The sequence below is a fragment of the Gigantopelta aegis genome, chromosome 5, assembly GCF_016097555.1.
Source record: "Gigantopelta aegis isolate Gae_Host chromosome 5, Gae_host_genome, whole genome shotgun sequence".
In the NCBI taxonomy this organism is placed as follows: Eukaryota; Metazoa; Mollusca; class Gastropoda; order Neomphalida; family Peltospiridae; genus Gigantopelta; species Gigantopelta aegis.
This window is the reverse complement of record NC_054703.1, coordinates 19,571,740-19,585,531: the sequence shown is the minus strand read 5'-3', so window position 1 is coordinate 19,585,531 and position 13,792 is coordinate 19,571,740. Positions and strand designations below refer to the sequence as shown.

At 35.0% G+C, this 13,792-nt stretch overlaps 1 protein-coding gene across 1 annotated transcript in view; it reads right to left on the bottom strand.

Annotated features, from left to right (window-relative positions):
- Positions 1–13,792, bottom strand: part of LOC121373359 (tyrosine-protein kinase Fer-like) — a 77,348-nt gene that overhangs the window by 29,795 nt on the left and 33,761 nt on the right. The window contains exons 5-9 of the mRNA XM_041499957.1: positions 13,073–13,265; positions 10,646–10,786; positions 9,834–9,956; positions 8,562–8,702; positions 3,416–3,584 (exon numbers count right to left, since the gene is read on the bottom strand). Coding sequence (XP_041355891.1) covers positions 3,416–3,584; positions 8,562–8,702; positions 9,834–9,956; positions 10,646–10,786; positions 13,073–13,265 — 767 coding nt within the window. The remainder of the gene's footprint in view (positions 1–3,415; positions 3,585–8,561; positions 8,703–9,833; positions 9,957–10,645; positions 10,787–13,072; positions 13,266–13,792) is intronic.

The window sequence follows — 13,792 nt, the reverse complement described above, 5'->3', positions numbered from 1 at the left end:
AAAGAGTGTTTTGATTATTGTATTGTCCAAGTGAGAACAAGGGTGATACATGAATCCTGACACAACTTTCATAAAAGCGATTACACAGAGCTAAGACTGGGAAAGGGACATTAAGTTATGACGTCACTTCCAAAATGACATCATTCGGTGTGTGTGTGAAATCATTATGACTGATTATATTTCCCTGAATATCTTGAACTTTGTGGATAATAACAGGGTTTATGCACTTTATCATTTCCAATTTTCTTGAATTTCTGTTTATTATAAAAGCATTTTCCATGACCTTTTTTTAGGACTTTGGAGAATTTTTCTGCAATTATTAACATAATCTGATAATATATTGCAACGTTTCATGTGATGCCAATCAATTCTAGTGCTATTTTAAATGGACACAAAATAATATTTAACCAATTTATCAAGATTGTCCCTGATCTAACTCAAAATTCAGGACCCTTTCCATGCCTGTAAAATTATATTTTCAACTACCATGTCTTTCCAGCAATTACACGACCCATATACAGATTGCTACTCAGGTACATGTGTATATAAAAAACCGTATACATTGTCACAAAGATGAAAATGTTGAAATAGTTTGTTTTGTTCAATGACACAAATGGATCAAAGTGGCTTATAACCATTATTTATTAGATGTCCTACATTTCATAATTTGACAGTTTTCAGACGAGACCCACTATATTAACCATTTAGTCAAAGACAAGAGAGCATATGCCACGTTTTCTATATACCAGTCACGGTCTGCTTCATGGCACCAACTAACAAATGCAAGTAGCATACATGTACATGTAGTAGGAGAGTACAGCTACAGATGCAAGTAGCATACATGTAGTAGGAGAGTACAGCTACAGATGCAAGTAGCATACATGTACATGTAGTAGGAGAGTACAGCTACAGATGCAAGTAGCATACATGTAGTAGGAGAGTACAGCTACAGATGCAAGTAGCATACATGTAGTAGGAGAGTACAGCTACAGATGCAAGTAGCATACATGTAGTAGGAGAGTACAGCTACAGATGCAAGTAGCATACATGTAGTAGGAGAGTACAGCTACAGATGCAAGTAGCATACATGTAGTAGGAGAGTACAGCTACAGATGCAAGTAGCATACATGTAGTAGGAGAGTACAGCTACAGATGCAAGTAGCATACATGTACATGTAGTAGGAGAGTACAGCTACAGATGCAAGTAGCATACATGTAGTAGGAGAGTACAGCTACAGATGCCTTTTACAAAACATTACGAAATGTATCTATAAACATTCGCGTCAGTGTTACAGATGCCTTTTACAAAACATTACGAAATGTATCTATAAACATTCGCGTCAGTGTTACAGATGCCTTTTACAAAACATTACGAAATGTATCTATAAACATTCGCGTCAGTGCTACAGATGCCTGCTACAAAACATTACGAAATGTATCTATAAACATTCGCGTCAGTGCTACAGATGCCTGCTACAAAACATTACGAAATGTATCTATAAACATTCGCGTCAATGCTACAGATGCCTTTTACAAAACATTACGAAATGTATCTATAAACATCCGCGTCAGTGTTACAGATGCCTTTTGCAAAACATTACGAAATGTATCTATAAACATTCGCGTCAGTGTTACAGATGCCTGCTACAAAACATTACGAAATGTATCTATAAACATTCGCGTCAGTGTTACAGATGCCTTTTACAAAACATTACGAAATGTATCTATAAACATTCGCGTCAGTGTTACAGATGCCTTTTGCAAAACATTACGAAATGTATCTATAAACATTCGCGTCAGTGTTACAGATGCCTTTTACAAAACATTACGAAATGTATCTATAAACATTCGCGTCAGTGTTACAGATGCCTTTTACAAAACATTACGAAATGTATCTATAAACATTCGCGTCAGTGTTACAGATGCCTGCTACAAAACATTACGAAATGTATCTATAAACATTCGCGTCAGTGTTACAGATGCCTGCTACAAAACATTACGAAATGTATCTATAAACATTCGCGTCAGTGTTACAGATGCCTGCTACAAAACATTACGAAATGTATCTATAAACATTCGTGTCACTGCTACAGATGCCTTTTACAAAACATTACGAAATGTATCTATAAACATTCGCGTCAATGTTACAGATGCCTTTTACAAAACTTTACGAAATGTATCGATAAACATTCGCTTTGCCTATTTTTTCCAACCTTCTCCCTTTTCCCCTAGATTAAAAGTTAAAGTTTGTTTTGTTTAATGACACCACTAGAGCATATTTCTCCTAAATTACAGCCTGATAGGAAAAGGTAGGTGTTGAGATGACACCAGAAGTTGATAGATAGGAAGAGTTCATTAGAATTGATGTGGAAATGATAGGAGTAAAAGGAAAGGGCAGTGTGATTAAAACTGTATTTGTAAGATGTAATAACACAATAATATAAACACTCACGAGGTCGAGAATGGCCAGCGGTCAGATCAAACTGTATTTGTTAGATGTAATAACACAATAATATAATCACTCACAAGGTCGAGAATGGCCGGCGGTCAAATTAAACTGTATTTGTTAGATGTAATAACACAATAATATAATCACTCACAAGGTCGAGAATGGCCGGCGGTCAAATTAAACTGTATTTGTTAGATGTAATAACACAATAATATAAACACTCACGAGGTCGAGAATGGCCGGCGGTCAAATTAAACTGTATTTGTAAGATGTAATAACACAATAATATAAACACTCACGAGGTCGAGAATGGCCAGCGGTCAGATCAAACTGTATTTGTTAGATGTAATAACACAATAATATAATCACTCACAAGGTCGAGAATGGCCGGCGGTCAAATTAAACTGTATTTGTTAGATGTAATAACACAATAATATAATCACTCACAAGGTCGAGAATGGCCGGCGGTCAAATTAAACTGTATTTGTTAGATGTAATAACACAATAATATAAACACTCACGAGGTCGAGAATGGCCGGCGGTCAAATTAAACTGTATTTGTTAGATGTAATAACACAATAATATAAACACTCACGAGGTCGAGAATGGCCGGCGGTCAGATCAAACTGTATTTGTTAGATGTAATAACACAATAATATAATCACTCACAAGGTCGAGAATGGCCGGCGGTCAGATCAAACTGTATTTGTTAGATGTAATAACACAATAATATAATCACTCACAAGGTCGAGAATGGCCGGCGGTCAAATTAAACTGTATTTGTTAGATGTAATAACACAATAATATAATCACTCACGAGGTCGAGAATGGCCGGCGGTCAGATCAAAATGTATTTGTTAGATGTAATAAAACAATAATATAAACACTCACGAGGTCGAGAATGGCCGGCGGTGTGATTAAAACTGTATTTGTTAGATGTAATAACACAATAATATAATCACTCACGAGGTCCCCGTTTTCCTGTAGGTCAAGAGTGGCCGGTGGGGGGTCATCCCCCAGCTCATCGAGCGGGCCGCTGATAAAGTCCTCCAATGCGTTTAGTCTCCCCACACTTGCCTCCAGCTCCAAGAGCTCCTTTTTACACATGTGGTATGCTTTCGAATGTTCCACATATCTAAAACACAAAAAACATGTAACTTATATTTCATTTATATTCAAGCTCATTAAAATTAGTTTTTTTACACATGTGGTACACTTTTGCATATTCTAAATAGCTAAAATACAAAAAACGTGTAACTTATATTTGATTTATGTTTAAACTCTGTAACATTTGTCGTTTTACACGTGGTACGCTTTTGCATGTTCTACTTAGCTAAATTACCAAAAAAAAGTATAACTTAATTTTTATTTATGTTCAAGCTGTTTAAAATTTGTCTTTTTACACGTGGTATGATTTTGCATGTTCCACATACCTAAAATACACAAAAGCGTGTAACTTGCATTTAATTTACATGTACGTTCAAGATCCAGGGTTTCTGCCAGAGGGTACGAAGAGTAAACATATTTATCATCCATTAAAGGCTTTTGTAGGAGATATCGCTGGCTCTATAATTCACTTCTTATAATCTTGACTGGTAAAATTTTAATCACAAGACAATGTTTTGTTACGTCACTGTGTTTGTTTCAGTGCTAAACCTACCATTATTGATGTCATGCCACTGCCGTTCTGCTAGTTAACGAGTCTATCGCTGACATTCAACCCACATTACTGACCTTGTTTACAACTGTCGCAAATGAAAAGAATGATAATGGATGATAAAAAGAATACCTCCCTCGTGCCGTGAGATACCAAATTTATCAGCACGAGTTGATAAAAGTATGAAATCCGAGGCTTACACTCGGGGAGTATCCTCTATATACCCTAAAATCTTGGAAATTAATGGATACATTTTTATAATTTTTAGAAAGATGATAGTAAGAGAACTGCTGTTTAGAATTTCTCAAAGTACATGAAATTCAGTGTCCAGTTTCAAACTATGTCAAACCCATAACCACCTAGTACAATTGTTTCTTTTCACACATCTAGGTTTGTCAGTACTGATCTTAACTATGGTTAACTGGGCATTCATCTTGTAAATGTACTGGTTGGACAAGTGGTTATGTCATGAACTGTTAAATGTGATTCAAATCGGTTAGTAGGACTCTTTTTATTTTATTAGGACTTTGCATACATGTATTTAACATATCTAAGTACAAGTCTTAGAACTATTTAATCTACAGGGATGACAATGATTAGGATGAAATCTATTTTAAAAACGTTTGGAGTTAATATTTTGTGGCTACGATGGGTGTGTTTGCTCCTTACAATGTATAATTAAGAGTAGAATAACTATGCTGTTAATTTGTTATTAACAATGAATATTAGCTAATGTACAATCACTTGTTTAACATATACATTTATGATTAGCACTAATAACTGAACATTCAGTTATGATTGAGAGTAATTATTAAATGTTATAAATTATTCTTTAACATTGAGGGTTACAATGTGTGTCCAATGTCTGTTTCAGAATATCAAGTTCTAACGTAAAAAATTAATAAAATATATATATATATATAATATACATTACATAAATTTGAAGAAAAAAAGCAATTTTTAAATTAAATACAATCATGTAGCTTTTCATCACACCTTTAACGTGTAGGTTCTCCCACAACACTACATTAACTACATTAGACTTAGGCTTTAACAATTAATTTAAGATTAGCAATTTATTCAGGATGTATGGTATAATATGTTAATTTAAGATTAATTGTTTATGTTGGATTCACACTTTAACATGTTAATTTAAGATTAGCTGTTTATACTGGACTTACACTTTAACATGTTGATTTAAGATTAACCATTTATATTTGATTTATGCTTTTACATGTTAATTTACGATTATCTGTTTATACTAGACTTACATGTATGCGTTACAAATGTGTTAATTTAAGATAAACTATTTATATTGAACTTACGCTTTAATGCGTTAAGTTAAGATTATTTGTTTCTATTGGACTTACACTTTAATTTAACATTAATTGTTTATACTTGACTTTGTCTCTAAAATATAAATTTAAAATTAACTGTTTATGTTGAACTTACACTTTAACCTTTCATGTTTGTGCTCAAATGATGTCGTCGACTGAGCCGTATGACATCATGAAGCAGTGTTACTTTATTTACATTGGTATGGCACGATATTATCATATAATTTCTTTACAGCTCCTAAAGAGAGTGAAATTATGGATTTAAAGTTGAGTTTTTTTCTTTAGACTACAGCATGTAAAGCAAACTTACATGATGTTGACTAGTACAAATGCTACAAGAAGAAACCTGATGTGCCTATCTGAAAGACTGACCTACTTTCTCTTGTAGCGTTTGTACTAGTCATTGACAAGTTAGTTTTATATCATAAGTGCACTAAAACATGATCCAACTAAAGGTACATGGCACCGGAGTTAGGATATGGTATGTATTTTAGACACAGTAGCCGACATACCAACCCTTGGTTAGCGAAACTGTCTAGATGTAAAAGAACCAATTGCAATTTTTTGTGGTAAATTCCTCACTTATAACAGGAGTACGTCTATAAATATGTCATGAATAAACTAATTACGTCATGGTGTATGTACATTATACTATTGGAGGTGTTTACGGCACAGGTTGGGGAATCTCTAGTTTGTATAGTAATAGTGGTGTGCAGTGCACTGTCACATCCATGATGTTATTTAATTAGGGGCGTGCAGTGTGCCGTCACGTTACAAGAGGGTTAACATGTTAATTTAAGAGTCACTGTATATACCTTGGACTTACTCTTTAACATGTTAATTTAAGAGTCACTGTATATACCTTGGACTTACTCTTTAACGTGTTAATTTAAGAGTCACTGTATATACCTTGGACTTACTCTTTAACGTGTTAATTTAAGAGTCACTGTATATACCTTGGACTTACTCTTTAACGTGTTAATTTAAGAGTCACTGTATATACCTTGGACTTACTCTTTAACGTGTTAATTTAAGAGTCACTGTATATACCTTGGACTTACTCTTTAATGTGTTAATTTAAGAGTCACTGTATATACCTTGGACTTACTCTTTAACGTGTTAATTTAAGAGTCACTGTATATACCTTGGACTTACTCTTTAACGTGTTAATTTAAGAGTCACTGTATATACCTTGGACTTACTCTTTAATGTGTTAATTTAAGAGTCACTGTATATACCTTGGACTTACTCTTTAACATGTTAATTTAAGAGTCACTGTATATACCTTGGACTTACTCTTTAATGTGTTAATTTAAGAGTCACTGTATATACCTTGGACTTACTCTTTAATATGTTAATTTAAGACTAAATGTTTCTATGGACTTACTCTTTAAATGTTCCATTTACCATAGTTTGACACCCAATAGCCGATGTATTTTTCATGCTGGGGTGTCGTTATACATTCATTCATTCATTCATACTCTTTAATGTGTAAATGTAAGACTAAATGTTCTATGGACTTACTCTTTAATGTGTAAATGTAAGACTAAATGTTCTATGGACTTACTCTTTAATGTGTAAATGTAAGACTAAATGTTCTATGGACACACTCTTTAATGTGTAAATGTAAGACTAAATGTTCTATGGACTTACTCTTTAATGTGTAAATGTAAGACTAAATGTTCTATGGACTTACTCTTTAATGTGTAAATGTAAGACTAAATGTTCTATGGACTTACTCTTTAATGTGTAAATGTAATACTAAATGTTCTATGGACTTACTCTTTAATGTGTAAATGTAAGACTAAATGTTCTATGGACTTACTCTTTAATGTGTAAATGTAATACTAAATGTTCTATGGACTTACTCTTTAATGTGTAAATGTAAGACTAAATGTTCTATGGACTTACTCTTTAATGTGTAAATGTAAGACTAAATGTTCTATGGACTTACTCTTTAATGTGTAAATGTAAGACTAAATGTTCTATGGACACACTCTTTAATGTGTAAATGTAAGACTAAATGTTCTATGGACTTACTCTTTAATGTGTAAATGTAAGACTAAATGTTCTATGGACTTACTCTTTAATGTGTAAATGTAAGACTAAATGTTCTATGGACACACTCTTTAATGTGTAAATGTAAGACTAAATGTTCTATGGACTTACTCTTTAATGTGTAAATGTAAGACTAAATGTTCTATGGACACACTCTTTAATGTGTAAATGTAAGACTAAATGTTCTATGGACTTACTCTTTAATGTGTAAATGTAAGACTAAATGTTCTATGGACACACTCTTTAATGTGTAAATGTAAGACTAAATGTTCTATGGACTTACTCTTTAATGTGTAAATGTAAGACTAAATGTTCTATGGACACACTCTTTAATGTGTAAATGTAATACTAAATGTTCTATGGACTTACTCTTTAATGTGTAAATGTAAGACTAAATGTTCTATGGACACACTCTTTAATGTGTAAATGTAAGACTAAATGTTCTATGGACTTACTCTTTAATGTGTAAATGTAATACTAAATGTTCTATGGACACACTCTTTAATGTGTAAATGTAAGACTAAATGTTCTATGGACTTACTCTTTAATGTGTAAATGTAAGACTAAATGTTCTATGGACTTACTCTTTAATGTGTAAATGTAAGACTAAATGTTTCTATGGACTTACTCTTTAATGTGTAAATGTAAGACTAAATGTTTTTATGGACATACTCTTTAATGTGTAAATGTAAGACTAAATGTTTTTATGGACATACTCTTTAATGTGTAAATGTAAGACTAAATGTTCTATGGACACACTCTTTAATGTGTAAATGTAAGACTAAATGTTCTATGGACTTACTCTTTAATGTGTAAATGTAAGACTAAATGTTCTATGGACTTACTCTTTAATGTGTAAATGTAATACTAAATGTTCTATGGACTTACTCTTTAATGTGTAAATGTAAGACTAAATGTTCTATGGACACACTCTTTAATGTGTAAATGTAAGACTAAATGTTCTATGGACTTACTCTTTAATGTGTAAATGTAAGACTAAATGTTCTATGGACTTACTCTTTAATGTGTAAATGTAAGACTAAATGTTCTATGGACTTACTCTTTCACATGTTCCACACACTTGATGTCATGTATTTTCGTCTGCTGTGAATGGACTTTCTGCTGTAGCTGCTGAAGAGTGCTATTTTTCTGATCCAGGTCTTTCTTGCATGCATTCAGTTCATCAGATACAGCACTTTTCCTGTAAACACAAAATAAAAAATTAACTAGCAAGATATGACACTTTTTTTTTAATAAAACCAATGAAAATAAAAGAATAAAAGAAAGATAAAAGACGTCTTGTAAAGCCCCCCAAAATATACTGGAAAGATATAGCTCTTTTTCTGTAAAACCAAAATAGAAGAGTAACTTGAAAGATGTCCTACATTTTTGTCAACTCCAAACAAAAGAATAACTTGACAGATATTTATAGTGTAATAAACAAGCTTCTGTTTTGTATCATGTTTATGTCCCAAGTGAAATAATTTACAATTGTTACAAGCTTTAGTGAATGACCATGAAAATTATTTCACAAGGGACATACACATAATACAATATTTTATTGTAGTGTGCCAATCGATGACGTCATCATGTGACGGTGAAGTGTTACGTTCCACTTGGCGTTCTAGTGGGATGTATCACTTTGATTTGTACCAATATACACATGTATGTTTAACCATATGGGTAATAAAGTGTTTTGAGTAAAACCAAACTAAAAGCTCAACTGACCGTTGTTGTAAACTCTCTCGGGTCAATATGGGTAATAAAGTGTTTTGAGTAAAACCAAACTAAAAGCTCAACTCACTGGTGTTGTAAACTCTCTAGGGTCAATATGGGTAATAAAGTGTATTGAGTAAAACCAAACTAAAAGCTCAACTCACCGGTGTTGTAAACTCTCTCGGGTCAATATGGGTAATAAAGTGTCTTGAGTAAAACCAAACTAAAAGCTCAACTCACCGGTGTTGTAAACTCTCGGGTCAATATGGGTAATAAAGTGTCGAGTAAAACCAAACTAAAAGCTCAACTGACCGGTGTTGTAAACTCTCTAGGGTCAATATGGGTAATAAAGTGTTTTGAGTAAAACCAAACTAAAAGCTCAACTCACCGGGGTTGTAAACTCTCTCGGGTCAATATGGGTAATAAAGTGTTTTGAGTAAAACCAAACTAAAAGCTCAACTCACCGGGGTTGTAAACTCTCTCGGGTGAATATGGGTAATAAAGTGTTTTGAGTAAAACTAAACTAAAAGCTCAACTGACCGGTGTTGTAAACTCTCTCGGGTCAATATGGGTAATAAAGTGTTTTGAGTAAAACCAAACTAAAAGCTCAACTGACCGGTGTTGTAAACTCTCTAGGGTCAAATCATTCAGCTCCAGTGACTCACTCTTGGGACAACCAACGGAATCATCCAGTAACTTGTCATCAAACTCAAACGGCAAACGAGCTATCGGTTCGGATCTGAGAGAGAAACAGCAATAACAAACAACTGCCAGGAAGAAAGAAACTACAGAAAAACAAACAATAAAAACAACAATCGAGAAATAGAAAGAAATTATTAAAAACCATGATAGTACCAGAGCCAACATAATAAAAAGGATGAAATTGCAGAATTTAGACAGACAAATATCTTAACCCCATCTGCTGTGCAGGTGAATTAATTATGCTAATTTACTTAGTGAATTTTTTATGCTAATATTTTTGTTCACTGCAAACAGGTGAATTAGTTAATACAGTTGAATCCTGTTCGCTCGAGCCCTGTCGGTGCTAAAGATAGTGTTCGACCTAACCATTCGGTCAACATTGTATAAATGTAATTCGGGACTTTGTTTTTGGTTCGAGCATTGCGTTGTATTCTACCCTTCCGAGTTCGACCCAACAAGATTCTATTGCATATGCTAACAAAGGTGGATGAATTATTCTAATTTACTGAACCACTGCAAACAGGTCAATTGATTATAATCAAACCGAACCAAATAGCTCGACATAAATGAAAGGGTGGATTGAAATAAAGATACCAGTCTGTAGTAATTGTTCATGAAAGTCATGTAATGTACCTATTTCTTAACCTCAAAATACTCTCGGAGATATACAATGCTAATCGACTTATGCACAGCAAACAGGTGAACTAATTATGCCAACTGACTTACTTGTACTTTGAAATAAAAGAGGCAGTGTATTCTTTGGAAGGGTCGATTTTGTCAAGGTCAGATTCCATCGTATTATACATGCTGAGGTATTCCGAGCTGGCGAGATTTGTCAACCGGAAATATTCAGTTAAAACATACTTGCTGAAAGTATACAAATGGATCAGAGTTAAAAAAAAAGTTTGTTTTGTTTAACGAAGCACATTGAATAATTAATCATCAGCTATTGGATGTAAAATATTTGGTAATTCTGACACATAGTCATCAGAGGAAACCCACCACATTTTTCCTAATGCAGCAAGAGATCTTTTATATTGAGCTTTCCCACCAACAGTTGCACTGGTTGGAATGAGAAAAAACCCAATCAGTTGAATGGATCCACCAAGGTGGTTTGATCCTGCAAGGCATGCACATCAAGTGAGCACACAACTGACTGAGCTATATCCTACTTTATTAAAGTAAAGTAAAGTCTGTTATGTTTAACGACATCACTAGAGCACATTGATATATTAATAATCGGCTATTGGATGTCAAACATTTGGTAATTTCCTACTTTATTAGGACCCTACACATTTTAAACACACAAGTAGCTGGTACATTGACAACAGTTCAAACTGAAAATCCACCAGTAGGAATTTACTGGCTAAATAAAACTATATTTTATAACAAGTCCTGTTGCATACCTCAACAATAGCAGGCACTTTAAGCTACTGTTCGCCAAATCGCCAAATGCCATTTAAAGATGAAAGAAGGAAAGGTTTTATTTAACGATGCACTCAACACATTTTATTTACAGGTATATGGCATCAGATATATGTTTAAGGACCATACAGATATAGAGAGAGGAAACTGGCTGTCGCCACTTCATTGGCTACTCTTTTCGATTAGCAGCAAGGGATCTTTCATATGCACCATCCCACAGACAGTATAGTACATACCATGGCCTTTGTTACACCAGTTGTGGAGCACTGGCTGGAACGATAAATAGCCCAATGGAGCCATCAACAGGGAGCGATCCTAAACCGACCGCACATCAAGCGAGCGCTTTACCACTGGGCTATGTCCTACCCATTAAAGATGAATTTGGCAAATATAAGTTATAACCAATTCGCTAAAAAGCTAATTTGAAAACCATGTGTCGTTTATGTTTATTTTAAAAAACAATTCTATTTAGTTAGTGTTACAATCAAATTCTTCAAGCATGGTCTTATTAAAGATGACAGTGAAAGTTTGGTGCAGGCTGAACTTTGATCCGGTGAGACACTATCTGGTGTACTGCAACCTGCATGTGTGTGTCCATGTACAAATAAACCTGCACGAAGCTGAACTTTGATCCGGTGAGACACTATCTGGTGTACTGCAACCTGCATGTGTGTGTCCATGTACAAATAAACCTGCACGAAGCTGAACTTTGATCCGGTGAGACACTATCTGGTGTACTGCAACCTGCATGTGTGTGTCCATGTACAAATAAACCTGCATGAAGCTGAACTTTGATCCGGTGAGACACTATCTGGTGTACTGCAACCTGCATGTGTGTGTCCATGTACAAATAAACCTGCATGAAGCTGAACTTTGATCCGGTGAGACACTATCTGGTGTACTGCAACCTGCATGTGTGTGTCCATGTACAAATAAACCTGCATGTGTGTGTCCATGTACAAATAAACCTGCATGAAGCTGAACTTTGATCCGGTGAGACACTATCTGGTGTACTGCAACCTGCATGTGTGTGTCCATGTACAAATAAACCTGCATGAAGCTGAACTTTGATCCGGTGAGACACTATCTGGTGTACTGCAACCTGCATGTGTGTGTCCATGTACAAATAAACCTGCATGAAGCTGAACTTTGATCCGGTGAGACACTATCTGGTGTACTGCAACCTGCATGTGTGTGTCCATGTACAAATAAACCTGCATGAAGCTGAACTTTGATCCGGTGAGACACTATCTGGTGTACTGCAACCTGCATGTGTGTGTCCATGTACAAATAAACCTGCATGAAGCTGAACTTTGATCCGGTGAGACACTATCTGGTGTACTGCAACCTGCATGTGTGTGTCCATGTACAAATAAACCTGCATGAAGCTGAACTTTGATCCGGTGAGACACTATCTGGTGTACTGCAACCTGCATGTGTGTGTCCATGTACAAATAAACCTGCATGAAGCTGAACTTTGATCCGGTGAGACACTATCTGGTGTACTGCAACCTGCATGTGTGTGTCCATGTACAAATAAACCTGCACGAAGCTGAACTTTGATCCGGTGAGACACTATCTGGTGTACTGCAACCTGCATGTGTGTGTCTATGTACAAATAAACCTGCATGAAGCTGAACTTTGATCCGGTGAGACACTATCTGGTGTACTGCAACCTGCATGTGTGTGTCCATGTACAAATAAGCCTGCATGAAGCAGATAGATTACCTTTGTAGAAGGTAGACTTCTTGTGTTGCCTGGTGACAGTCAAGCAAGCCCGGGAGAGAACGACCTAGGTAGCCATCTTGATATTCCACCACGTCTTTCACCGATATCACGTAGTCGTTGTGAAGTTTGTGAAGTTTCACAAACGTCTTTTGTTTCTTAGCCCTAGCATCATCAAGTTTACCTCCCGACTTCCCTGTCGATTAAACAAAAACAGTAATATTATATACATTAGTCTACTGTTTCTACAGTTTTAGCAGATCAGTGAAATGCATCCAATTATACAAAATCAGTTAGTTGTTATTTATTTCTTCCCATCATTAATGATCCTTTTCACACCTTTAAATCTAACTGGTGCATTTTCAATGAAGCTCAATATACATGCATGTTTATGAATGCAAAACAAGCATGTAACAAATGACAGATTTCCACTTGTTTAATGACACCACTAGAGCACATTGATGTATAAAGCATTGGCCATTGGATGTCAAACATTTGGTAATTTTGACAGTCTTAGAAAGGAAACCTGCTTCTTTTTTTAAAATGCCACAAACATTTAACACAGAGACAATGACATTTTTTTTGTGTGGACATTACAAGCATAAATGATAACAAGATGAATCCGCAGTATTTCCATTTTGGTATGGGACTACTTGACAGGGCCGTGCTCCACACTTGCTGTCAGTTGAGCTATCTCCGAATCACCCAAGCCCAGTCTACACA